Source organism: Zootoca vivipara, chromosome 5 (assembly GCF_965207765.1).
Source record: "Zootoca vivipara chromosome 5, rZooViv2.hap1.1, whole genome shotgun sequence".
Classification (NCBI taxonomy): Eukaryota; Metazoa; Chordata; class Lepidosauria; order Squamata; family Lacertidae; genus Zootoca; species Zootoca vivipara.
The window spans coordinates 5,001-32,312 of NC_142588.1; the positions used below are offsets into that span (position 1 = coordinate 5,001).

Below are 27,312 nucleotides of genomic sequence, written 5' to 3' on the forward strand. Positions count from 1 at the left end.
AGCTGTGGGGCACCCTCAATAAATGGTACAAACAATCATATTGTGGGCTAGAAAAGGGGGTCCAAAAAGTGTGACGGGCTATTGCTGGTTCTTGCCACCAACCAAGCTGCTCACTCCACCCATAAAGGACTCAAAGGAGGGTGTCTGACACCACCCTGCTTTTAAGAACCCCCAAAGCTCAAAAGATCTTGTCCAACTCTTGCTTTGCATTGAAGGGGCTGGTTTCCAGGCACAAGAATGCAGCTGCCATGTGATCGTATTCCTCAACCAGGTGATGAGAACCAAGTAATACTTCTTAATAAAAAGTATTTTTCAATCCTACAAAAGAATCATCTAGTTCTGAGGACATGCTATTGCCCCCTGATCAAAATGCTCATGCATTAATGCTGCATTAAAGGGTGACTTCAACTACCCTCACACACATACACATTCCAGCCTTGGCAAAATGGTAACATTTATAGAAACCCTAAATGACTGTGACCTTGGACCGACCAGAGGGATGGCAACCCTGGACTTAATCTTACGTAGCACCCAAGACCAAGTATGAGATGTAAAGTGTTGTTGGACTGAATGGAAGGAGTGAACCTAGTACAGTGGTACCTCGGTTTATGAACACAATTGGTTCCGGAAGTCTGTTCATAAACTGAAGCGTTCATAAACTGAAGCAAACTTTCCATTGAAAGTAATGGAAAGTGGATTAATCCGTTCCAGACGGTCCGCGGAGTAACCGTTCATAAACTGAAGCGAACTTTCCATTGAAAGTAATGGAAAGTGAATTAATCCGTTCCAGACGGTCCGCGGAGTAAGCGTTCATAAACTGAAGCAAACTTTCCCATTGAAAGTAATGGAAAGTGGATTAATCCGTTCCAGACGGGTCCGCGGAAGTACTTAAACTGAAGCGTTCATAAACTGAAACATGGGTGTAATTGGTTCCGGAAGTCTGTTCATAAACTGAAGCGTTCATAAACTGAAGCGAACTTTCCCATTAAAAGTAATGGAAAGTGAATTAATCCGTTCCAGATGGGTCCGCGGCGTTCATAAACCGAAAATTCATAAACCGAGGTGTTCATAAACCGAGGTTCCACTGCTATTACATTAAATAAACTTCCCAAGAGGAAAGGTTTCAGCATGTAGAGCCTTTTAGTTTAGAAAAAAAAGGCAAAGAAGAGGCGACAGGATAGACATGTCACAGCATGCAGAAAGGGGATAAATTACCGTAAGTCTTTCTCCCTCATAACACAAGGAACTCATAACACAAGGAGCCCACGAGCCTCTCCGGGAACCAGCAAGAGAGGGGGGGAAGAGAGAGGGGGGAGGGAGGGAGAGGGGGGTAGGAGGGAGGGAGAGAGGGAGGGAGAGAGAGAGGGAGGGAGGGAGGGGGGAGAGAGGGGGTGGGAGGGAGGGAGGGAGAGACTTTACCTCAACGACCGATGGCTGCATGTCACAGCATGCAGAAAGGGGATAAATTACCGTAAGTCTTTCTCCCTCATAACACAAGGAACTCATAACACAAGGAGCCCACGAGCCTCTCCGGGAACCAGCAAGAGAGGGGGGGAAGAGAGAGGGGGGAGGGAGGGAGAGGGAGGGAGAGAGGGGGGAGGGAGGGAGGGGGGAGAGGGGGGTGGGAGGGAGAGAGGGAGAGAGGGAGGGAGGGAGAGAGAGAGGGAGGGAGGGGGGAGAGAGGGGGTGGGAGGGAGGGAGGGAGAGACTTTACCTCAACGACCGAGCGATTCCGAAGCCTCCGCACCGAAGCAACACCCTTCTCCTGCTCGTCTCCTCCACCTCCTCTGTGCTGATTGGCCCCGCCAGGAGCCGCCTGGGCGAAGGCGGGAAATTGGGCGAAGGCGGGAAATTGGGGCCAGTGCGCGCGGCGCTTGAGCATCTTCAAGGCTCCGTTCTTCTCCGCCTCCTCAAACTGCCTCTGGGGCTGGGCGCAGGCAGCCGCTGTGTTGGCGCATCCAGCGCCTCACCCGCGTGCCGAGCGGCCTCCTCCTGGCTGGCGCCCCGCTGCCGCCGGTACTGGGTTCCCGTGGTGGCGGCGCTGCTCTTTTGAAGCCTTCCGGACCCAGGAGACAAGGGAACGGAGGCTGAGGCACGAGGGGGTCTTCCGATGGTGCTTTTCCACACGGGCCTCGTTCCCTCCGGGCTCCAGATGTTCTTCTGCATTGTCGCCAGGCGGGGGCCACAGCCTCTCCGCAGCAGGTGAATTATTGGGGGGCGGCGGCCCTTGGCTGCTGCTGTTATCTTCTGGGAGGATGCCAGGCTCCTCTTGTGGAGACCGGCCCTCTTCTTCCTCCTTCGCCTCCTCCTCTGGGTATTGGGTCAGAGAACCCTGGCCCTCCTCATCTGACCATCTGACATGTTTTGTCTTTTTTTTACAATCCCAGGCCAGCAGAGGCGGCGGCGGAGGGCTGCTGCTGCAGGGTCCCAGGTCGTCAAGAAGGGCACTTCTGCTCTTCAGGAGCTTTGAGTCTCCAGCAGCCTCCATCCTGCTGGGCAGGGAGCGCAGGTCCTGCAGCTGGGACTTCAGCTCCCCTCCTGCCACCTTCTCCTTCTCCAGGCCGCCCTGATTCTTCTTCCTTTGGGGACACTTTCGGCCCACATTGGCCGCTGGCAGAGGCGACGGAGGCCTGTGGTGGGGTCCCTGCCCCTTTGTGGAGGGGATCTTCCTGCCCGATCGGGGGTCCCCACTCTCTCTGTCCTTGGGGGGCTGGTAGCGGGGGAACTCATGGTCTGTCCCATAGTAGAGGAAGTCGCTCGTGGAGGCACCTGAGTCGCTCCTGGAGGCACCTGAGTCACTCAGGGGCGTTTCATCGTCATCGCCCCTGTGATCTGTTGCGGCACTTTCCGGGCGCTGTGGCTTAGTGGTGTCAGCAGGGAGGACCACAATCACTCTGGGCCACAGGTGCTGTTCTTTCCTTTCGCCGGATGGGGGCCACAGCCCCTCCGCAGCATCCGCAGGTGGACTTTTGTGGGGCAGCCCTTGGCTTTCTTCTGGGGGGATGGCTGCCTCCTCTTGTAGAGGCCCCTCTTCCTTTTTCCGGAACTCATCCACTCTGGGCTCCTGGTTTTCTTCTTTGCTGTCGCCAGATGGGGGCCACAGCCCCTCCCCAGGTGAATTATTGTGGGGTGGCGCTTGGGTGCCAGGCTGCTCTTCCTCTTCATTTTCCAGCAGACATTCAGGACAACATGGTCTCGGGGTTTCCTCCTTCCTTTCGTCTTCCTCTTCCGGGGGGCCGCCTCTTGGTCCACTCACCATTTTCCCAGCCATTAATCTTCAGACTTTCCTGATTGTAACTCCCGCTTTCTCGCTGCCTAATATGTCGTGATTTTTAAAATCAAATTAGGCACCAGTTTTTCCGATTCTTTCACAGCTAAGACACCCAAGGGCTGTTGAGCCAAGGCTGGGTCTCAACTGCCAAGTGAGGTTGGGATTCTGAGCTGATGTCACAGGCTGGTTCCGATCAGTCCATTTCCTCTAAGGTGGGGGGGAACCTGTTTCCCCTTAGGGTGACCGCTTAACACACCACCCAAGGAAAAAAAGGAGAAAAGCGGAGAAACCTTTTAGAGTTATTCCGCCTGTCCTTCAATTTAGCCTAATCCTCCATTCCTTTTTCCCTTCCCCTTTTCTATGAAGAAACCCTTCTGGGTCCCTACATTTACATTCTTTCCCCTGCCCTCCTCCATTGCAACACCTTCTTCTTCCTCCTCCTCCTCCTCCTCCTCCTCCTCTTCTTCTTCTTCTTCTTCTTGCCACCTCTATGGGCAAGACGCCCCTGAAAGAAATAAAGGCGAGAGAAAGGAAGAGAGCGGGGAGATGGGGGGGGGGGGAAGAATGGTGGTAGTATGAGGTGGGTGGCCAGAGAGAGGGGGTTGCTGTTAACAGTGTGTGGGGAGATTGTGTGTGTGTGTGTTGGTGTATTGGTTTTGTTTTTAGTTTGGGGGAAGGAGAGGACAGAAAGAGGGGGATGGAGAGGGTAGGAGGCTTAGGGGTTGAGAAAGGAGGAAAGGGGTAGCAGAAAACAAAGAGCAAAAACAAACAAACAAACAAAACCACCTTTCAATCAAGCAAATAAACATGAAGGGTCTCAGATTTTTATGCTGTTCTCCTTTTTTCCTATTGAAAAATAAACTAAAAAGTAAAGGTAAAAATGGAGAGTGGAGAGTAAAGAAAATAAGGAAATAAAAAGTGAGAAGAGCAGAAAGGCAGGGGTAAAGCTGCAATCCCAGGGTGGCCCATGCTGATTTGGGGCTTTCTCCTGGGTGCAGCTATTTTTATTTTTTGGAGAAAATTTGGGGTAGAGGGAAAGAATAAATAATGTTGTTGATGATGATGATAGTAATAATAAAACAAGTTTTAAAAATTAAGAAAAAGAAAAAATCGGGGGGGGGGAAGAGATGTCTTTTTGAGATACAGTATGTACATATATATAAAGGGGAAGGGAGTTAAGATCTGCTGAGCATAGGGGGCATATGCCATGATTTTTGGTCCATAGATGGTCTTTGTGGCTTTAAAGAAACTCTGTGCATCATGAGTGTCAGCTAAGTGCTGGATCTCTTGAGTTTTTTTAATCCACTAGGTGTTTTTTAGTTCTATGGTTTCCACAAGGGCCAACATTGATGCCAAAATCAAACATCGCCTGAGCTCTGTGAGCGCAGCTTTCTCCCGATTGAAGTGCAGAGTGTTTGAGGACCGGGACATTCGCAGAGAAACCAAAATGCTTGTTTACAAAGCTATTGTACTACCAACCTTACTATATGCTTGTGAAACATGGACCACTTATAAACGCCATCTTCAACTCCTTGAAAGATTCCATCAACGGTGTCTCCCAAAAATTCTACACATCACTTGGGAACACAGGCGAACTAATATCAGTGTATTGGAAGAAGCAAAGATCATGTTGTGTGGATGCCTGATGATCGTCTTCCAAAGCAACTACTCTATTCTGAACTTTAAAATGGAAAGCATAATGCTGGTGGGTCAACAAAAGAGGTTTAAAGACTGTCTCAGGCAAATCTAAAAAAATGTAGTATAAACACCAACAACTGAGAAACACTGGCCTGCCAGCACTCCAGTTGGAGAACAGCCTTTACCAAAGGTGTCATGGACTTTGAAGACACTCGAACTCAGGATGCAAGGGAGAAACGTGCTAAGAGGAAGGCACGCTTGGCAAACTCTCACCGTGATCAACTCCCGCCCGGAAACCAATGTCCCCACTGTGGAAGGACGTGTGGATCCAGAATTGGCCTGCCACAGTACCCCCAGTATACAAACGCTTTTTAGGTTCTCCCACCCATTCTTTTAGAAGTGGAAACATGTACCGTAGTTTGAAAACGCATTTCGAACATGAACCATACTGATATGGTCTATTAGTGTATTTTGCAAATATATATGTGTGTGTGTGTGTGTGTGTGTGTGTGTGTGTTTTCAGTAGTATACTCTTACAAATCTAGTAAAATATTAAGAAAAAAAGACAGCTTTTCTCCCTACAAAATATGAATTTCAAGATGCATATTTTGTCCAATGTGGCACCTGGGGGCACATCACCCTGTTGGCACCCACAAAGGTTTCCAGCCTCAGCTGATTTGATTGAAATGACAGTTTGGGAGGGGGTTTTTTGGGAGGGGGTTGTTGGGGGAGTGTTACCTGTTTTATAGGATGTGTTTCCTGCCTTGAGTTCTGTATTTTACTTGTTGGTGTTTTCCTTGTTTAGGAATTCTGAGCATCACCATGTTTAGTTCTATGAAATGGGTATTTTGTAGTCCAAAACAAAACAAGTGCCCCTGAACCGAAAAGTATTGGGGACCCCTATGGTAGCAATGTGTGAGAAAGCAACCAGTTGTTTGCAAGTCACAGCAATTTATTTAAAAAGCTCATTTCCAATTATATTAACTCATAGTATATATTAATACAACTATTTCATACAACATGCAGCATAACAGTCCTGCAGTAAACCTGCAATGAACTGATTAACAACTGTTTGTATACAAGCTAATAAACCAATTTTGTCCAGTCTTTCAATGTACTGTACTTGTCACTGCCGTACTGAAAAATATTCTGTCCTCTTTCCGCAACATTACCTCCCCCATAAGAGCATTTTGCAAACAGGAAGGAGGTCATCCAAAATCTGAGCATCCATTTCAAGCAAACCTCCAACAAAAACCACATCCCTGAATTTCAGGAACCGCCAGTCTACAGTTCATTCTGCAGCTACTTCCATGTAAGGGGCCCTGATTTTCCAGTGTCTCTGGCTCGAGTTCCCTTCAATCCAATGGACTGCCCAGAACGACTTCTCATATCACGATCTGACACTTCACTTTGCGCCATCTCTTCATCGTATCTAAGGGCAAAGAGAAAGTCATTATTGTCCCATGGGATTCACAGGTGGGCTAAACAATGATCAGAACGAAGTGGTGCCAATGCTCTTCCGAGACTTTACTACTACAGGTTGTAGATGGAGGAACTGAAGGCTTGCCAATTATCTGCCTATTATTATTATTATTATTATTATTACGCCCACAGTATCAGGATGGTACACAACACAAAAATGCATGATAAAAATGAGAACAAAAAACCAACCAACCAATAACCCCCTTCCCCCAACCCCATGCATACTGAAAGCATGTGAAGGAAAACACTGTTGGTTCTTCCGCATGCAGAAAACCTGTGTGGGGAAGATATTTCATACATAAACCTGTGTGGGCAACATATTTTATATGTAAAAGTAAAGGTACCCCCGACAGATCCAGTTGCGGAAGACTCTGGGGTTGTGCACTTATCTCACTCTATAGGCCGAGGGAACCGGCATTTGTCTGCAGACAGCTTTTGGGTCATGTGGCCAGCAGGACTAAGCTGCTTCTGGCGAACTAGAGCAGCACACAGAAATGCCGTTCACCTTCCCGCCAGAGCGGTACCTATTTATCTACTTGCACCTGAGGTGTTTCCAAACTGCTAGGTGGGCAGGAGCTGGGACCGAACAACGGGAGCTCAGCCTGTCGCGGGGATTTGAACCGCCAACCTTGTGATCGGCAAGCCCTAGGCCCAGTGGTTTAGACCACAGCGCCACCTGCATCCCTATTTTATATATACCCACAGACTCCACTTCTGGTGTGTAGAATACAGTGATACAAGCCACTAGTTTAGGAAGAGTTATACCACCATTATACTGCTGATTATGTACTTTGCCTCTATCACGGGACAGAAGATAAGAATAAGAACTTGTTACAGACAACTGCAACATTTCTTCCAGGGATGTCCGTCACTACCATCTAAAGCCTCAACTGCCATTTGCTATTACATTTTGCTTCAAGATTAATGGCTCAAATGACAGAGGGTGACATCACTCAAGTGAAACAAATGGCTCATCTAGAAAAAGAACCTTAAAACTTTTAACAGCAACAACCTCAGAGCTACTGCACATTTATAACTTGCCAAAGCAATCTGCAACTTTCTGAAATACTTAATAATGTGATCATCCTATATAATAAAGTCCCTGTGTCTCTGCGTCCAGTATTCCCTGTGTCCCTGGGTTTGCGCTAATGCGCATGTGCCCCACGGACACAGGGACTGGACGAAGAGGCGGGACGTACACACACGCACGCTCTCTCCCCCCCAACCCTCTGCCTCCCGTTCCCTTGCGGCGGCAGACCAAGATGGTGGCCATCTTGGTCCACCACCACCTCCTCCTGACAACCCTACTTGGCCCGTGGGAGGAGTGGCGGGGCCGCGGCCTTCCCTCTATCTCTGTGCTCGGCCGCGGGACACGGCGGGAGGTCACTTTGTTTAATTGCGTTCCCGGCGCGCCCTGCGGCCGAGCGCAGAAAGGGAAGGAAGGCCGTGGCCCCGTCGCACCTCCAGCGCCCGTTTTCTTAACGGGCTGAATGAGACTAGTCTGGTGAATAATGGCTGTTATTTCAACAGCTGTTCACAGAAGGATGCAACCGTAACAGACATATTTAACCAGATATAATGAAGAAAACTTGCGTGGTACAGTACAGAAAGTCAATGGTGCAAAATGGCTAAGTCACCTGGCACCCTAAGTAAGACTCAATTCAGGAGATCTTAGTGTTTGAGGCATAAGTATTTCACGGGACTATTTTTTCCACCCTAAAATGGTCTTTCCGCAGTAGAGATCCCTGTGGATTGCTTTGGGAAGGATTAAACAAACAATACTAAGTTTACAGACCTTGTGAACCATTATGCTTTTATGCATTCTGCATTTGTCATGGTTTGAAATTGCTCAGAAATGCTTTCTAAGAAGTCATTCATAAAAGTAACTAATAATATGCCATCTGAGTTCCTGCTGCGTTAACAGAAAGACTAGGTTACACTCAGATACTAGTCAAAAGGCATCCCTAAAGCATCTACTTGCAGAGGTTCAGACAATTGCTTTACCTATGATTAATACTTACAAAATCTCATAATGTCCAAGGGCTTCTTTGGGGGGAGATTTATTCCATTTACAGTCTGGAATTTCCCCGTTAGGGACTGCAATGTTAAGTGTGTCATTAATAAGATTGTATTTGAGGATACGATCATTGGCAGTACTGGAAGTAAGAGATGGAGAAGCGTTGACCTACGAAGTGTACACAGGAAGGGGAAAAATAGAGAGTTCACATCCACCAATTCTTCCACAAACAGAAATACGATTAATGAAATTATCAATAGCAGCTCAGGGTCATTCCATATCAAGTTGCTCAATTTCTGATGACTTTTTTAACCTCATATCGGCCAATTTTCTTAGAATTTTGAACACTTGCTGAATGATCAGAACCAAGTTTAAATCTAAAATATTACTTTTTTATCTCATCGAGTATTTGAGTTATGGGGGTTTGAAATTTTAAAAAACTGACAATTGTGGCCTTGCCAGACTAAACAAACATCTTAAAAGCTCAGTCCAGAATTGAGGTATTTCCAAACTAAAAATACAAATCTCTTAAGAACTTCATGGGCTTTAATTTCATAAGGCACATGATGCATTTACTTTAAATTTTAAAGTTACATAATTAAAAAATTGTTAAAGTGATTAAAAATTATTAGGAATCTAAAAATCCAAAAATGTATTATTTCATATTTCTAAGAGTGTCCTGCAGAATTGGGATCTCAATGGGATCACACACACACACACACACACACACTGTACATAAAAGTTGGCCCTACTGGGTCCTATTTAGGATAAATGGGTCTTCCTGACCTGGAGTAAAATGTAACTGAATGAACAAGACTTCAAACTATAGTACCAGTCACTTCAGGCATTTGTTCAAAACGTTATTCAATTAAAGGGTATCAGTAAAGCTAGTCAGGCTTCCTTTTTAAAATGTGTTCCAATGTGGTTTCGAAATGAGAGCACAAAGACAGAATAAAACAAGAACAAAACCAAACAAATAATGCATTTAAAGGGCCATAGAAGGTGCAAGTAGCCAAAGGCCTGGTTATAGAGCCACGTTTTTGGCTGGTGCCTAAAGGTAGGTAATGAAATGGCAGGCAAGAACCTTCCACAAACTCCCATTTCTATCAGACTCAGCGCCCGCATGGACAAAGAACGATGGGAGTTTGAGCTCAGCAACACCAGGAGGGCCAAAGCTTCCTTTCCCATTATCTAACCAGGTTTTTCTGCAAGGCAGAGTGGTATATTTCGGAACGTGCCCCGCCTGGTTTTCATGAACAGAGACAGCCAAGTTTGCAAAGTTTTACCAGGTGACAAGAGTTGCCCTGGTTTCATGCTGAAGGCCTTGGAGAGCAACAGCTACGGCAGACAGTGCCAGACTAGATGGACCAATGGCCTGGATTCATATTAAGACACCTTTTTAGGATTATTACTCAAAAGCAAAGACTTTCCCATTTAGAGTAACTTTGCTACCCATTTTTCTGTAGTCTCAAGAAGGGGAATCCTTTAGGTGCCAATGAGCAGAACCCTTTCCCCACACTCCTTTTCAGAGGAAAAGCTGCACGCATCATCAAGATAACTCTGCTTACCTCAATAAGCCATGGCTTTAGCTTGTCATCAATGATGATGTCATATCCGTAACATTCAAAGCAGTGTTTATCGTTGTTCATTACAGGCTGAAAGAGTTGAAAATGGACATGAGAGCAGAAATGAACATCGGTACAATTTTACTAGCTACGGAGTATGACTAAGACTCCTGAAATAATTTGCAAGGCATTTCAGTAACATGCTCCCTATTTTGCTAGGCTGCTCTGAGCTGTGGGGCACCCTCAATAAATGGTACAAACAATCATATTGTGGGCTAGAAAAGGGGGTCCAAAGAGTTTGACGGGCTACTGCTTGTTCTTGCCACCAACCCAGCTGCTCACTCCACCCATAAAGGACTCAAAGGAGGGTGTCTGACATGTAAAGTGGTTTGATGTAAAGTGTTGTTGGACTGAATGGAAGGAGTGACCCTAGTACTATTACATTAAATAAACGTGTAAGTGGCCCATTGCCGATAAAATCCAACATAGGAACATTTGAGTTCAAAAGAGGAAACTTCCCCCAAAAAGATGGAATGGGGAAACATCCCAAGGGGAAAGGTTTCCGCATGTAGAGCCTTTTAGTTTAGAAAAAAAAGGCCAAGGAGAGGCGACAGGATAGACATGTCACAGCATGCAGAAAGGGGATAAATTAAAGTCTTTCTCCCTCATAACACGAGGAACTCATGGAGATCCAGTGAAGCTGAAGAAGCTGAAGATTCATGAGAGACAACAGAAAGGACTTCACAGAGCACACAGGAGAAACCATGCGATTTGCTCCTACAATGAAAAGTGATGGCCACCAAATTTGCTGGCATGAAAAGAGGTTTAGACAAATTCACAGAAGACAAGGCTGTCGGTGTCTCCTAGCCAATGATCAGAGGCAGTATGGTTCAGAAAACCAGTTACCGGAAAGTGGAGAATACGGTTGCAATCAGGTCCTACCTGCATGGGCATCTGGCTGGCTACTGTGAGAACAGGATATCGGACTAGATGGGCCATTGGCCTGATCCAGCAGAGATATTTTAATGTTCTTATATATTCCTTATTTGTACACAATTTGCGTACTGCCTGCTTAATAAACTCTGGACATTTTTTTTAAAGGACACTGAAAATATAAGCACACATATTTACAGCCTCAATATTCAAACTGGGAAGAGCAGAAGGAAGCATTATAAAACGTATTTTTATTTTGTTTCTCTACTCACTGCAACAGCTTTCAGTGACTGCACAATTATCCAGTGAATTTCATCAAACAGCTTGTTGGTGACCTCTTTCCCACGAGTGCTTTCTAAATACAAGCGCAGATTGCTCACCGTCCATTTACCACCATGGATGTGATTGTAGTCGTCCTGCAGAGGCAAGGCGTCAAATCAAAAACTATAGATTTGATATCAGCTGTAAACACACTTGTAACATTTTCCAAACAGTTCTTTGTTGATCTAATAAGAGCAGGAGGTTCACAAGCCAGACTCTGAAGTAAGTAAGGACAGCAATACTGTTGTGAAAGAAAAGATAAAGGGAGCTGTCACAATGGTCTTCAATTAGGCTTTGCATGCAGGATAGCTAGTTGGAGAAGCAGACACATTGGCCCCATCTGTGCTATGCATTTGAAACAGAATTGTACCACTTTAAACAGATCATTATCCCCGCCCCCCCCTCCAATGCAAAAAAGCCTAGGAAATGTAGTTTGCTAAGGGTTTGAGAGTTGTTAGGAGAACCCTGTTCCCCTCGGAGGTAGACCTCCCAGGGATTAACAGCACTTAAATCCACTAAACCAACAATGGGAAAGAAGTTGTAATCAAGAGGAAAATATGGCTGAGGTACTATATTTTTATTACATATGTTCAGTTTATAAATTTATTTAAAATAATTTAAATATACATTATACAAAAATGTTCCAACTTTACCCCATGTTTCTGAATGGCAACATTGGTAAGATGCACAAACATGTTGTCCAATTCACTTGTACTCGGTGTGTATTTTACAGTGCAAAAGCGACAAAACCCAAGTTTATACCTGAAATGCAAAAAAGGGGGGCAGGTTATATTGTTCACCATTTATTTTAACTTATAAACTGACCTGGAAATATTGATATCAAAAGCTGGCATATGCATTCTTAACAACAACAACAACAACAAATTATTTATACCCCTCCCACTCTGGGCGGCTTCCAACAGAAAAATAAAATAAAATAATTGATTAAACATTAAAAGCATCTCTAATCAGGGCTGCCTTCAGATGTCTTCTAAAAATCTGGTAGCCGTTTTTCTCTTTGACATCTGATGGGAGGGCGTTCCACAGGGCGGACGCCACTACCGAGAAGGACCTCTGCCTGGTTCCCTGCAACTTGGCTTCTCGCAACGAGGGAACCGCCAGAAGGCCCTCGGCACTGGACCTCAGTGTCCGGGCAGAGTGATGGGGGTGGAGACGCTCCTTCAGGTATACTGGACCGAGGCCATTTAGGGCTTTAAAGGTCAGCACCAACACTTTGAATTGTGCTCGGAAACGTACTGGGACCCAATGTAGATCTTTCAAGACCGGTGTTATATGGTCTTGATCCTCACCTTGATTAGGATTTTACTGCCCAATTTCATAATGATGAATATCAATGTTATTAAGGAGTTATTAAATTTTTCATAATGCTTTTTGGAATCCTGTTTATTTTTCTATTAGTTCATCAAAATATTGTGTCCACTAAAGGGAAAGATTTAGAAGTTAACAAAGTGCCAGGGCTGGATGATATTCATCCAAAAGTTCTTAAAGAATGCAGAATTCTGACTGCTGGTCTTTTACAGGCTCCCTCAACCTCGGCCCTCCAGATGTTTTGAGACTACAATTCCCATCATCCCTGACCACTGGTCCTGCTAGCTAGGGATCATGGGAGTTGTAGGCCAAAAACATCTGGAGGGCCGATGTTGAGGAAGCCTGGTCTATTACTTTCTGGATCCCCCCCAACAAACCTGATGTTATGACTCAACTGATTAGGAGACTGATTTTTAAAATACATATTAAGCAATCTAACCCCTAACCTGTATACATATCCAAACCATGATAGAGAATAAGAATGGTTTCTTCAAACTATTATTTCAGAATTCTTTGGGATTCTCAACAAAATACAGAGATAATATTAAAAGCTGGATATCTGAAGATTAGTTCCAAAAGGTTTAGACTAAAGCACTTCAAAAGTTTCTAAATCCATCTTGGCCAATATGGAATAAAGAAACAGCTTTCAATGAAGGAAAGTGAAAAATGTAGACCCTCTCACTCAGGATAAATTGCTACTTATCTGCAAACAAAAATCAGCAGCAAACAGTGAGAAAGTCAAGTTGTGAGGCAATGTCAAATTGTACAAAAGTGAATTAGGAAGAACTTCCTGACAGTAAGAGCTGTTCGACAGTGGAATTTGCTGCCAAGGAGTGTGGTGGAGTCTCCTTCTTTGGAGGTCTTTAAGCAGAGGCTTGACAGCCATATGTCAAGAATGCTTTGATGGTGTTTCCTGCTTGGCAGGGGGTTGGACTAGGTGGCCCTTGCGGTCTCTTCCAACTCTATGAATCTATGATTCTATGAATTCCAGCAAAACAACCATCACCTGCAAGCTGGGAGAATGAGCAACAGAGGTTGGATCCAGACTTGCTGGGAGAAGCAAACTGCCTGCCTTTGTGGGAGTTTTCTGTCAATACAAATCAGGTCAAACAAATTCTCCATACCAAAATTATGGGGTTGGGGGAAATAATAAACAAATGTTCGTTTTCTTTATGATTTGCCCTGCTGGGATACATAAGACAATTTCTAGATGGGGTTATTTTGGAGAATGTCATCTGACAAACTTAGCGGGGTTACGCAAAATCTCCATTCCTCTCTAGCTCGCCAATATGCATAGGGAAATATAACAAGTGAAAATACAACTTCTTCACAACTCTGGATGAAAATTACCCTCCATCACTTTTTATTTCCAGAGTGCCACTTCTCACCCTGAAAGAGGGGCATTATCAGAATATGGACAACTTACATGTAGCATCTCAGAGGACGGTAAGTAGACACTAAAACATACAGGCGAAGGTCAAATTTCTTCCCACCTATCAGTAGAGGATTATTGATGTACAGAGAAATCACATAAGCTTCTTTAGAGGACTGAGATATAAACCTAGGGAAAAAGTATATTTTATTATTTAAAATGTGCTAGTTGTATTCAAATGTTTGCTTTTATTTTTAAAACTAGCTCTATAAAAGTAACAAAAGCAGTTTCATTTTAGTGCTATATGCAGAACTGTTGAACAAGAAGAGCTGACAGACAGGACCGATTAAACCTTTCCAAGAAAAGGAAGAACTTTCCTATACTGCAAACATTTAAAAGCAAGGACTACCAATGTGCTTCTTGCAACTACGGGACACTTTGTAGGAAGAAGTTCCAAGGACTCATTAATGTAAATAAATGATTTTAAATATAATAGCTTTTGTCTTAATCTGGCAAAAAGTATTAAGAATATTCTTAAAACTCTATCCACCACAGTTAATAGTCATTTGGTGCTTCCCAAAACAGCTTCCACTTCCTTTAAAAAGAGCACTAAAATCAATTACACCAAAGCAAGCAGTGCCGCAACTTACAATATTATAGGCCCCATATTTTCTGTACACTTATTTCTAGATTCATTTTTATCGCACATACGTAAAGTGCCCTGAAATCGGTAATAACTGTTTGAAGCACTTATGAATGACCTTCTAGCAAAATAAGAAAGTCACAAATTCATACAAACCTGCTAGACTACAACAAGACCCCACCCCCTTTTTGAAAAAAACATACGTGGATGTTTTGCTGTCTCGAGACCATTTTTTAATTTGGGAAAGTTTGTTGATAAGGAATATTCCTTTCCCTTGAGCTTTTCCGCAGGGTTTCATAATCCAAGTACTGGAAGGGTTTTTCCGGAATTCTTCAACAAATAAATTGTAATCAGCTGGGAGCATAAAGGTGACAGGCACAAAGTCTAAAACGCACCAAGGAAATCCAAGACTTAATATAGCATAGTTATAGAGTGCGCCATCTAAGTACACAGTGCTTTGCAAAGAACCGGTAACCAAAGGAATTTATGATCTAAAAATATTTAATCAGTATATACATCAACACATAAAACTAAAAGGGGAAATGCAGCCCTGTTCACATTCTATCCTAGTCTACATTTTTTGTTAGTTAAGGTGATGGCAGTGACAGGCTCCTCTTCTCTCCAACACCTGCACTCCATGTTTAATACTAGAGTAGAAAGAAGCTTGGATAGTTTAGACCAGGGATGTCCAACAGGTCGATCACGATCTACTGGTAGATCCCTAGGACAGGGGTTCCCAACAAAATTTTCTCGAGGACCCCTCATCGAGCCGCTATTGTGACAAGGACCCCCAATAATTCCTAATCCTAAAATTAAAAAGTGAGAGTCAAATTAAGAGTCTTTTTATATTTTATATTTATACGTTTTTTACAGTTACAACAGAGTACTCCATCAGTATACAGTTAGTTTTAATTTTCAGTTCTTAATGAGATGAGTTAAATCTGTCCTTTGAGTCCATTATTTCTGAAATATTAGGTTCCAAACTTGAAACTTTCACTCTGAAATCCGACCGCATATCGAGCCGATTCCTATATTTGTTTTTCATGAAACACATGGAAGAAAATGCTTGCTCACACCGATATGTGGTTGCAAATGGAAGGATCTTTTTCATTGCCTTATCTCCAAGTTTCTTGTAGTCCTTGCGGCATACAGCAGAACTACTGCCTCTATCTAATTCTAGTTTTGCGCTAGACTCTGCTCATGCAGGAAGCGGCCAAAACAAAAAATCTGTTATCATACAAAATATATTTAATATATTTTTTATTCTAATAGGATCTTGAGGACCTCTCTGGCATAGCTCGCGGACCCCTGGGGGTCCCCGGACCACCTGTTGGGAACCACTGCCCTAGGAGGTTTTGGTAGATCACGGTCAATCACTGGTTCCCTTTCCTTAGTGGTGGTAAAATAGAATCTGGCCCCGCCCCTTGATTTCCCTAAAAAAACGCAACAACTTTGACCTGACCGCCCCCCCCCCCCAGGGTAGATCACTGCCAGTTTTTTATTCTGTGAGTAGATTGCAGTCTCTTAGGGGTTGGCCATCCCTGGAACTTTAGACCAATTAACATGTGATGGAGAAATAACTTTTTTGTTGTTCACCATCTTAAGAGGATTACATGAGCTGAATAATTATCTGCAGAACTTCACTATCAATAGTTACTGAAAGTCTATATAAATCTTAACTGAAAGTAAGTATATTAAGAATGGAGTTGCCTTCTCTCAACTTATAGTATAGTAATGCTAAAAGCATTATGGGAAAAGTCTGATTGTAGACGGCCAAATAAGGCTGCAAACCCAAGCATACATAATGGGAAGTAAATCCTATTGAAATCAACTGGGCTTATACCCAAGTCAACTTGGTTAGGATCAGACTGCAAGCTCTACATCTGATGGCCTCAACAAGGCCATGTCTGTTTTTTATACTCTTGGAAAGACCAAACATGATTTTAAACACCTGCTCCATTACCAGCCTCTCATGATCTTGGTCAAATTACATCTTTTCTCACACTCTTGGAAAACTGTAGTAAGACAGATTTCTGAAAACGTCACATGGACAAGGTTTCTGAAGCATTTAAAAGAGCAGACATATTGAACACAGCCTTATTGCTATAAGGCTGTGTTCAATATGTCTGCTCTTTTAAATGCTTCAGAAACCTTGTCCATGTGACGTTTTCAGAAATCTGTCTCAGCTGATTCACGACAGACATGTGGCCTGTTGGGCTAAGTACTGGCCTCAAAGCAATGTTATCTGAGCCCTCAAGTCTCAGTTGTATTTTAATTGAGATGTGGTTCAAAAAAAATAATTCAAGGAAAAGAAAAAGAGGGGTTTGATTGCACATTACACTGATTGTTTTTATCTTGATGCTCTCTCATACACAATCTGGACAGGCAAAAAACCACTCTCAACTTGCCTCTTTAGGGGATCTTTCATGAAATACTGTAGATTTGTTCCTCAAGACCCTCACACTGAAGATACCCTACTACCTGAGAATATGTGCTCTACACAATTAAGAGCTTTTGAAGTGCTTACATTTCACCTTAACAGCTGCCAAACTGTTGCGTTTGTGGTCACTTACCTTGAGCAGAGCAAGAGCAAGACACCCAGAGATGAATAAGCTGCAGAATTCACTGAAAAACCACAAGCTTGGTTCAGACGCCACTTTAAATCACAGTATAGGATTCAGTATGGCTTAAAGGAAATTCACACTTTGTTCCTCCCTTCAGTCCACCAACGAGAAATCAAACCAGAGGTTGGCTTGCTGTTATACAAACAGTGTGTGCCGGTTCACACGTTTCCCAACAAACTATTATGGTAAGGCAGGAGCAGACCTTGTCGCCAACCAAACCACAATGGTAAGCCAAGAACAAACTCCATCATGATTTGTTAGGAGACAAGTGAACCACAAGGACTGGGTTGCACAAAATAGCTGGCCTGCCTCCGATCTGTTTCCTCACCATTAAAAAGGAGGGAAGGAGAATGAACCATGGCCTTTTTGAGCAGCTGCACCAGACACCCTGCTCCACAGTAAGTTAAACAATGATTTAATGTGATGTGTGAACTGGATGGCAAAGATCCACATTTCTGAATATCTATTATATAATACATGCTACTGAGGCATGTCTAGTGTTTAAAATGCACATACAAATAGTTGAATCGGCCAAGACAACTCACCTAAGTAAAGGTATTTTCCATTTTCATCTTTTTCTGCAAGAGGGCTACCTTCTTTTTCCAATTCCTTCCTGTACCTCTTAATATTTTTTACCATTAAGTCCTTTCGGGTGAGCTCATAGTGATTTGGGAAATGGTTGACAATCTGGTCATCAGAGAGGCGGTAACCAGTCTCCACGCTGAAAACATTTCGAATAGTTTGCACACTCATCCTGTGAAGAGAAAATTGTCACCGAGCTTCCCCAAAAATACACAACTCACAACCTGATAGGAATCAGGCTGGCCTTTGGGTTTAATATGATCAGAAGAAAAAGTCATCAGACAACTTTAAGACATCTGCGAAGAAATCTGCTTCACTCTTCTCCAGAGAATTTCCCTGCACAATTGGATGCTTGCTGCAACTCAGATTTATCCTCAAATTAGCTATATTTTTTAATGAATCCAAAAGGCGGTCATTCTTAAAGGTGGAGCAGGCATTCTATAAATTGTTGTTGTACCCTACAAATTACCTTGTTATTCTGCATTCCAAGCTCTGCTTTTCCCCAGGAATCATTACAATAGGATGGGGTTCGCACGTACCTGCTGCCTCTCCAAATTATGGTATAAAATGGAGTGGGCAGTTTCTGAAAACTGCATGAATATAAACCACTGATGAGCTGAAGCCTAACAAGCTGCTCTTCTCATACACAGGAATTAGATGACCGTATATTTAAAAACACAAAAATATATACCATAATAACAAACAAAAACTATACCCCAGTTTAAAAGGCCAAAGACTGTTTAATTAGCCAAAGGCCTAGGAGAAGAGGAATGTTTTGCCTAGTGCCTAAATACAGTATATGTAATGAAGGCACTAGGTGAACCTTCCCAGAGAGCATCCCACAAGAAGGGAGTCACCACAGAAAAGGCCCGCTCTCATGTTGCTACCCTCCAGCCCTCTCATGGAGGGGGCACATGAAGAAGGGCCTCAGAGGATGGTCACAGGGTCCAGGTTAATTTGTATTGGGAGGTATTGAGTTCAAAGGGGCTTACTCCCAGATAAGTGTAATTATGTATGCAACATGTTCCACGACATACTTAAATATATATACATATATATACTGCTTACCAGTAAAAATTCCAGTCTTCATTTTCTGACACTTGGACCCATCCCCTCTTCTCAAAGTTGTTTATAAGCACAGATTTCTCTATGTCAGTAACCCATTTTACTTTTCCTGCCATTATCCTAAAAGTAAAAAATGTATTAACATTTACGTACAAACTTGTTTTGTTTTACTAAATCATCTTAATTTATATCAGGAAAATAGATACAGGTGAATACAGGCAGTCCCCCATTTACGTGGGGGTTTCGTTCAGAGGCACCACGTGCATCGGTGAAATCATGTATAACTGAAACCCATTGAAAAAGTGACATTTCAGTAACATCTTTATGACATTTCCTAGTCACTTCCTGTTCAGCACGATGCACATATACATGGTCACATACATACCTAATGAACATGCCTAAATGTGGGGCTGCCTGTATATGAAATAATTTCCACAAATAAATAGCATTTAATGGGAAGAAAAGGAATAAAACATTAGAACATGTCAATCCTGCTATATTTAGCCCAGCAGGGATAGAACATAACACTCTGGGGATAGAAGGTACAATTCAGCAATGCAGCCTTTTTAAAAAAGATATTTAATTTGCACTATAGTGCTTATTTATTAAAGTATGACTGCCCAATTTCTCTCACGGCTTTTAAGACATGTTTTGAGATTGAAAGTTTGGTTGGGGAGGGGGAATTAGTAAAATGCTAGTGGCTGAAAAAGAAGAGGTGTTTTAATAATTTATTTTAAGTAGTGCTATAATCCTTTTTCATTTTTTAAAGTTTCACTGTACCAATGTAATAATAACAACAACAACAACAACAACAACAACAACAACAACAACAACAACAACAACAACAACAACAACAACATCCAACAAGCATTTTTGCACTAACTGGAAAAAATTACAAAATCTAATGACGTGCCGACAATGTGCGCCAAGTCACAAACGATTCACCTACTCATGTCAAAACTATACCCCTTGGAAGGAAGGAAGAATAACAGTTCCATACCTTCAGGGACTGTACTACTCCTCCATTCCCCCCTTCTAAATTTGAGATTTCTGCAGCCTGAAAGAAGAATAAGCTCCAGAAGTCACAAAAGAACACTAATTTGATGATATGGTGTGGATAGCCCCATTCCCCCCCCCCAAAAAAAGGGAGAAGGAAGACAATGAGGCATGGTGATTCTATACAAAACCTATTGTGAGGAAGCACCCTAAATCAAATTGAATTTATCGAGGGACTTACATGCAGGATAATGAAATACTCCCAAGTTACCAATAATACAAATTTAAGAATAACAACATCAGTTTGGTGAGCTGAAAAGGATATTGAGAAATCTCTCAGCAGGTCCCTGAATATGGGTTTTCCCCACGTGTGCCTATGGAATAAATACTGCTAATTTTGCCATACACATAAAGCTGACTATGCACAAGTTTAAAAGCATGTAACTTGTGGGCTTACTATAATAGTTTTTTTAACAGTTCATGTCTAATTGAAATTTTTACTGCCTACACAGCTCAGAGCGCTCTATAATTAAGCAAGGGGATTGGACTAGAGGACCCGTTGTGCCTCTTCCAACTTTACAGTTCCAGGTGCAAAGGGAAGAAAAAGCAGAAGAGAGGGCATTTCTGAAGGGGCAGCTTTTTTTCCCCTTCGCACCATCACCTGGTCCTGCCAAATCACCCCACTTTTACATGACCCACTGAAGGCAAGAGAGAGCGCCCTGTCCCTCCTTTTGCATCTGGCTCCCCTGTGGGACTTTTATTTATACATGGAGCACATGAGCTGCAAGGGACACCTTGGTAGCAATGGCCCTGGGAAAGAAGTTGAGTCGGCTCCCTGCTTTAGGGCTAATAATAATTAGAATATTGTTCTTTATGTGTTGTTGCAATTAAAATTATTAATGATCATGTTGCTTGATGAATATGAGGAGATCCATTAAAAATCAACTGTAGCAAAATGAATTGCTGTGAAAATAATAAAAGCTTACATGCGGTGGCGGGGGGGGGGGCGAATCTTAGGGCACCACATCCCCTTGGGGAAGCCCTGCTGGGAGGGGGCGCCTGGCTTTGTTTGGTCTTTATTTCCGCCCCCTCCGCCCAACGTGAGAAAGACGGAGTCCCGCCCCGCCCCAGGACACTCTCGGCCTCGGGGGTCGTGGGTTCGAGTCCCTGCATCGCGGCGGGTGGGGGTCGACTAGATGACCCCCTGGAGGCCTTCTCGGTTCTGCGATTGTAGGCAAAAGCCGCTGGGCTAAGCTGCCCGGCCTCGACACCGCGGCTTTCCCGTGTTTCCGAGACGCCTCTCCCTCCCTGGAGGAGCCCCAGAAGCTCTTTACCTGCCCCAGGAGCGGAGGCGGCGCCGAAGGCCTTTCCCACCGCCACGGGCCCGCCCAGGATCCGCCTCGGCCGGACGATCCCCCGCCGCGGCCTTCTCTCCTCCGCGGAGGCCGTGGGCGAGAAGCCCGGAGAGAAGGAGGCCAGCAGGCCGCTCCCCTCAGAGCGCTTCGGCAGCCGCTGCCTGGTAACCGAGGGACGCGAGGGAAGAAAGGGAGGAAGGAGAAAGAGGGAGAGAGGCGTCTTCCTCTCCCCTCAGAGCTGCGCAGGAGGAGGAAGTCTGCTCCCCCTCACCCCTCACCATCCCTAACATTTCTAGATAAAGGCGGAACTACTGCGCGTCAGGTGGCTTTTAAGCGCCTTTCTCATATATATATATATATATATATATATATATATATATATATATATATATATATATATATATATATATATATATATATATATATATATGTGTGTGTGTGTGTGTGTATATATATATATATACAGTATATATATATACAGTATATATATATATTACTGTTCTAGATCTGTTTATAGACCTCCTTCCCCACCCGACAGAGACCTTCTTGAGTCAGCCCAATGTCTTCTGCATCTAACGTTTTATCATCATCTACAGTATTTATTTATACCCTGCCTTCTCCAGCCCCCCCCCCCCCAATGACAAGATGAAAGGATGAAGGAAAGCCCCAGGTCCCTAAAACACTTCTTGGAAGATATGCAAGGGACCCCCCCCCCTCCCCGGATCCCTAAGCTACTGAAGGTAATGAGGCCCTTTATTTTACTTTTTTTAAAAAAAATAATTTTTTTATTAAAGGTTTTCTCAGTTTACAAAGACGTGTGCAATGTCTCTCATAGCATTTTTGCAGATCAGTTTAAGTAAAATAGAAACATTGTCACACACACACCCCACCCTTCCCTTATCTACCACTCTCCCCCTTTTCCTCCCCAGTGTAATGAGGCCCTTTATATGTCCAGCTGTCCTTTGTCAACAACAAATTGTGGCTGTTTTTTTGTGCTGAAATATATGCTATATGGTAATTTATGGACCTAATAGGTATCTAAAGCCATTTGCACATGCAGAATGTAGGCGCCCTATATATAGAAATGAGCAAACCAGTGATATTTTAGGGAGCAGGCTAGCAGGTGGGGGCCCATGACTTACATCATAGGAGCCTACACAACACAACACAACACAAAACATTGTTGCTGTATGTAGGTTTTATTTCATTTGTTTTTTATCTAGATTTTGGAAATGTACACCCACGTTTTTTTCCTTTCATTTTTTGGGGGCCCCTCAAGAGAGTGGGGCCCTAAACCATAGCTTGTTTAGCTTATACGTAAATCTGGCACTGGGTGTAAGGGGAACGCAAAGGACCCCTGGACGGTTAAGTCCAGTCAAAGGTGACTGAGTGTGAAGGGCCTACGATGCTGACACATGCTAAACTTTCAGATCTATGTAATTGATTTTAAAAAATACACTTGCTTCAACATTGCAAAGTATACTGCCCCGCCCCGCCCCCCGGACAATAGGGAAAATAATTTATGTAAGGAAAGTAAGGCATGGTGCTATGTTAATTTAAATATAGGTAAGACACTTGGGACTTCATACTTTCCTTTCCTCCACAGTATATGATTATGCATTGGAAAAGCAAGCATAATGACACAAGGTCACCGTCTTACACATTTCATACTTCCATGTCAGAACAGAGTAAAATCAGCATGTAGCTCTTCCCATGCAATTATTTCACACGTATGCACAATGTAGCGTGTACATCTCAAAAGAACATGTATGGAATATCAAATGCTACAACATACATATCGGTTGCATGTTATTTTGTACAGTGGTACCTCTGGTTAAGAACTTAATTTGTTCCGGAGGTCCGTTCTTAACCTGAAACTGTTCTTAACCTGAGGTACCACTTTAGCTAATGAGGCCTCCCGCTGCCGCTGCGCCTCTGCCACACGATTTCTGTTCTCATCCTGAAGCAAAGTTCTTAACCCGAGGTACTATTTCTGGGTTAGCGGAGTCTGTAACCTGAAGCGTTTGTAACCTGAGGTACCACTGTACATATAGGAGTGGGTTTTTTTTATGTAAGAAAAAAAACTGCACATGAAGCATTGAATTTGCAGTTCAGGTAATGTATGATACAATTCTCAGACTTGTTCCCTAAAAATAACATATAAAATGCTCAGTTTTTTATACTCTAGTCCAGGCATCCCCAAACTTCGGCCCTCCAGATGTTTTGGACTACAATTCCCAACTTTCCCAACCACTGGTCCTGTTAGCTAGGGATCATGGGAGTTGTAGGCCAAAACATCTGGAGGGCCGCAGTTTGGGGATGCCTGCTCTAGTCTATAACAACTCTTACTGGCAGATATGGGGGTCATCGTTAGCTTCCTTATTTCTCCCCCCTCCTTCCCAAGTCTCCGTGTTAATGATGCTGTTGTGCAAACCCATGACCATCTGCCAGAAGAAGGGTACTGGAATACTGGTAACAAAGGGAACATTGCCTATATCCTGATTAAACAGGCAATGGATGCAAATTCTAGGACAGTGATGGGCAACCTTTTGAGCTTGGTGTGTCAAAATTCGCCAAAAAACCAAGCATAACTCAGGTGGTGTGTTACTTCGAGAGAAAAAACATAATTTCACGATATTTATAGTTTAAATAACAAAAAATGTATAATTATAATATATACTGTAACTGTATTTAATAAACCAAAAACTAATTATTTAACCAAACCAAACAAAAAAACCCTTATTTGTCACAAAGTGCCAAGAGTTGCTGAGCTTTTTTGGGGGAGCTGCTGACCAAAGTTTTGGAGGGTTTTTGGGGGGGTGCAAAAGTTGCTTTGCTTTGGGGGGGGGATGCCCCAAAGCTGCTGTGCTTTTTTTGAGTGAAAGAGAACAGAAATAAATGATGAATAATACCTTCGCTGGAACTAACACGCAGCACCGACATAGTCTGCCAAAGCGCCAAAAAACCCAGCACAGAACAGGTTAAAAAATGAATGCTGTTACGCCCAATCATAGTCTGCCAAAGCACCAGAAAAAACCAGCACAGAATGGGTTAAAAAACCAATCTCTGGCTACCAGCAACAGCGGAGACAAGCTGTAGGAGGAGCGGATGAACAAATGGGGGGAAAACAACAACAACAGCGTGAATGGGCCGATGGGGCGCGTGCCAGCAGTGAGGGCTCTGTGTGTCACGTCTGACACGCATGTCATAGGTTCGCCATCACTGTTCTAGGACATAGTTTCTAATGCATGTCAGGGATTCCTTATTCTGCAACTTTGTCCCTTGTCCCTCACATGCCAACAAGTCGTGGTGTGTAACAATCTCATGCAGACGGTGCTGGTTTTGAATTTGCAGTCTACTCTTTCTTCTTCAATGATACCATTTAAAATTCCTGCTCCCATTCCCCCCACTAAAACCTCTGAACCTGTATGGAGCTCATTTTATTCCTCACTGAGCAAATGCAGCCTATGCCCACAATTTTTAAAATTAAGGAGCAGGACTTTTCTCCAGGGTAGATGGCAGGCCTGAGATACACCTCCTCTCTCTAGAAATGAAGCGCTGCTTTAAGATCCTTTGACAACAAGCTGAGGACAAAATTAGACCTGATGGCAGCAGACACAAGAGCCCTCTCTAATCCAGTACATTTTGGCACCCGAGGCAAACCACAAATGATGTCCAAAAAAAAGGGTAGGTGAAGATCTACATCTGGAACAAGGCATGGAATAAAGATCACCATGGACTATGAACCAAAAGATCAAAGCAATAGGCTGTCATTAAACTGCTGTCATTAGCAGTACAGTGGTACCTCAGGTTAAGTACTTAATTGGTTCGTACTTAACCTGAAGCGAACTTTCCCATTGAAAGTAATGGAAAGTGGATTAATCTGTTCCATACGATGAAAAACACCAGGGCCGTCTCGAGCAGGTTGGGTGCCCTGGCGCTGAGGCACAGAGATCGCTCCGGCGCCCCTGCCCTAGCAGCGTGGCTTTGCCGTGCAGCGCCCCCCCCCCCCGACGGCCCGGCGCCCTGCACCACCGGGACTACATCTACAGCCGGGCCTGAAAAACACCCCCTAAAACAGCAATTTAACATGAATTTTACTGTCTAATGAGACCATTGATCCATAAAATGAAGGCAATAATCAATGTACAGTGGTACCTCAGGTTAAGTACTTAATTGGTTCTGGAAGTCAATACTTAACCTGAAATGTACTTAACCTGAAGCGAACTTTCTCATTGAAAGTAATGGAAAGTGGATTAATCCGTTCCAGACGGGTCCGCGGAGTACTTAACTTGAAAGTACTCAACCTGAAGCGCACTTAAACCGAGGTATGACTGTATTATTGTTGTTATTAGCAAATGTGTGAAGTTACAAAATTTGTTACTCCATTTATCTAATGGTGCTGTATGCATGTTCAGGAGTCTCACTGCAGAATTGGAAGGGACCCTGAGGGTCATCTAGTCCAGGGGTCAGCAACCTTTTTCAGCCGTGGGCTGGTCCATAATCCCTCAGACCATGTGGGGGCCAGACTATATTTTGGGGGGGAAATGAACGAATTCCTACGCCCTACAAATAACCCAGAGATGCATTTTAAATAAAAGCACACATTCTACTTATGTAAAAACACCAGGCAGGCCCCACAAATAACCCAGAGATGCATTTTAAATAAAAGGACGCATTCTTCTCATGTAAAAACATGGTGATTCCCAGACCATCCATGGACCGGATTGAGTAGGCGATTGGGCCTCATCCGGCCCACGGGCCTTAGGTTGCCTACCCCTGATCTAGTCCAAGCCCCTGCAATATGCAGGAATCTCAACTAGAGCATCTATGACAGCTGGCCATCCAACCTCTACTTGAAAACCTCAAATGAAGGAGAGCCCACCATATACCTTGATAAGGTTTGGGACCACACCAACCCCTAAAACACTTTGATTGGTGCCCCCTGGCTCTTAGTTTTGTCTGAAATGTTGGAGGTAGAGCCCAACCAATACATTTTTGCTGCCTGAGGCAAACCAGAAAATGGTGACCCCTGGGACTTGTAGTTGTTAAGAGTGCTTAAAACAATCCTGGGAAATATTGCAGTTTAAGGGTGGCTAACAATAATCCTGGGAATGGTAGTTCGTTAAGGCTACTTAACAAAAAACCAAGCTATTGAAATGAAGGGGTTGGAGAGAACACCCCCCCAAAAAAAAACTTTTTTTCAACCATCTGACTCTGAATCCCTTTCTTCTGCACTGTACACACGTCCCCCCTTATTTTCCTTTCATTTTTTCAGCCTCACAAAGTATGAACCCCGAGAATCGAGATTTGGGATCTACTCCAAATGTTGGATTTCCGGGTGTTAACCACGAACCCGGGTTTGATGCATCAGCTACTCAGTTTGGGAGCGCCTGCTGCAAAACTGCACGCTGCAAACGGCGACAAAACTTTGGCACACGTTTGGAGTGCCCCTATTTCGGGGTTTGCAGTTAATTATGAAGGTCCTTTCTATTAAATAGTGGGTTACACTAATACATAACATAGCAGTTTCCCCCTCCGTACTCTCCCCCCTCCCTCCTTTATGTAGCGTCTTCTATTTTGGAGGGCAAGGCATGGCGCGTGGCAACTTTCTTTCTCCGTTCCCGAGAGAAGGCAACAAGGCAAGATCAAACCAGACCAAACTTTGAGGAACTCGGCGGCGGCGGCGGCGGCGGCGGCGGCGGCGGCGCCTCCTCCGGTTCCACGAGTCTCTGGAGCCGAGTCTGGAGTCTTTCGGGATCCGAGGCTGGGCGGGACGGGAGAGCTTTCCTCCGCCCCCGGGAGGCCGGGCAGGGCGGCTCCCCGTGGCCAAGGAGGTGGGGTGCGGCGCCGGCGGGGAAGCGCCTTGGCTGGATCGGAGGATCCAGTGCGCGCAAGTGACGCTGCGGTAAGTGAGCCGGAGAGGCGCGTTTTTGCGCTTTCTTCCTTTCCCCGCTGCTCCCGCCCGCGATGGCCTCGATCTCTCTCCTTTTTCTCATGTCTCTTCTCGTCCGTCTGCAGGGCAGCTGTCGCTTCGGATCGAGGAAAGTTGCGCGAGGGGAAAGCAAAGGTAGGCACGGACAAACTCCCGGCGGCGGGGCTGAAAAAGACTCGGGGGC

The 27,312-nt window shown here is 44.1% G+C and overlaps 3 protein-coding genes across 4 annotated transcripts in view; 1 reads left to right on the forward strand and 2 right to left on the reverse strand.

Annotated features, from left to right (window-relative positions):
- LOC148685539 (uncharacterized) overlaps positions 1–4,013 on the reverse strand; it is a 4,336-nt gene extending 323 nt beyond the window's left edge. Inside the window, exon 1 of the mRNA XM_088669915.1 lies at positions 1,715–4,013. Within this exon, the coding sequence (XP_088526041.1) occupies positions 1,967–3,271 (1,305 nt within the window). The 5' untranslated portion in view covers positions 3,272–4,013 and the 3' untranslated portion in view covers positions 1,715–1,966. The remainder of the gene's footprint in view (positions 1–1,714) is intronic.
- Positions 4,014–5,840: 1,827 nt separating this feature from the next.
- On the reverse strand, positions 5,841–21,291 carry TTLL1 (TTL family tubulin polyglutamylase complex subunit L1). Of its 2 annotated transcripts, none has more exons than XM_060275197.2 (10): positions 21,173–21,291; positions 18,846–18,962; positions 17,741–17,949; positions 14,775–14,901; positions 13,983–14,117; positions 11,881–11,989; positions 11,179–11,322; positions 9,977–10,063; positions 8,413–8,576; positions 5,841–6,341 (listed from the first exon to the last, which is right to left on the reverse strand). In XM_060275197.2, the coding sequence occupies exons 2-10, from the start codon at positions 18,956–18,958 to the stop codon at positions 6,212–6,214; spliced, it is 1,218 nt and encodes a 405-aa protein (XP_060131180.1). In that variant the 5' UTR covers positions 18,959–18,962; positions 21,173–21,291; the 3' UTR covers positions 5,841–6,211. The 2 variants fall into 2 exon arrangements, with proteins under 2 accessions (XP_060131180.1, XP_034994015.1); XM_035138124.3 differs by having other exon boundaries at positions 14,775–14,955.
- Positions 20,010–27,312, forward strand: part of LOC148685540 (uncharacterized) — a 31,973-nt gene continuing 24,670 nt past the window's right edge. The window contains exons 1-4 of the mRNA XM_088669670.1: positions 20,010–20,034; positions 21,073–21,357; positions 26,864–27,101; positions 27,215–27,263. Coding sequence (XP_088525796.1) covers positions 20,010–20,034; positions 21,073–21,357; positions 26,864–27,101; positions 27,215–27,263 — 597 coding nt within the window. The remainder of the gene's footprint in view (positions 20,035–21,072; positions 21,358–26,863; positions 27,102–27,214; positions 27,264–27,312) is intronic.

Excerpts from the sequence above, each read along its gene's own strand:
- TTLL1 (XM_035138124.3), bottom strand. The coding sequence starts at position 18,958 with ATGGCAGGAAAAGTAAAATGGGTTACTGACATAGAGAAATCTGTGCTT. Across the intron at positions 14,956-17,740 it reads TGGAAAATACCTTTACTTAG|ACTTTGTGCCTGTCACCTTT; the intron begins GTGAGTTGTCTT and ends GGTGCGTTTTAG. Across the intron at positions 14,118-14,774 it reads CGAGACAGCAAAACATCCAC|GTTTATATCTCAGTCCTCTA; the intron begins GTATGTTTTTTT and ends CTTTTTCCCTAG.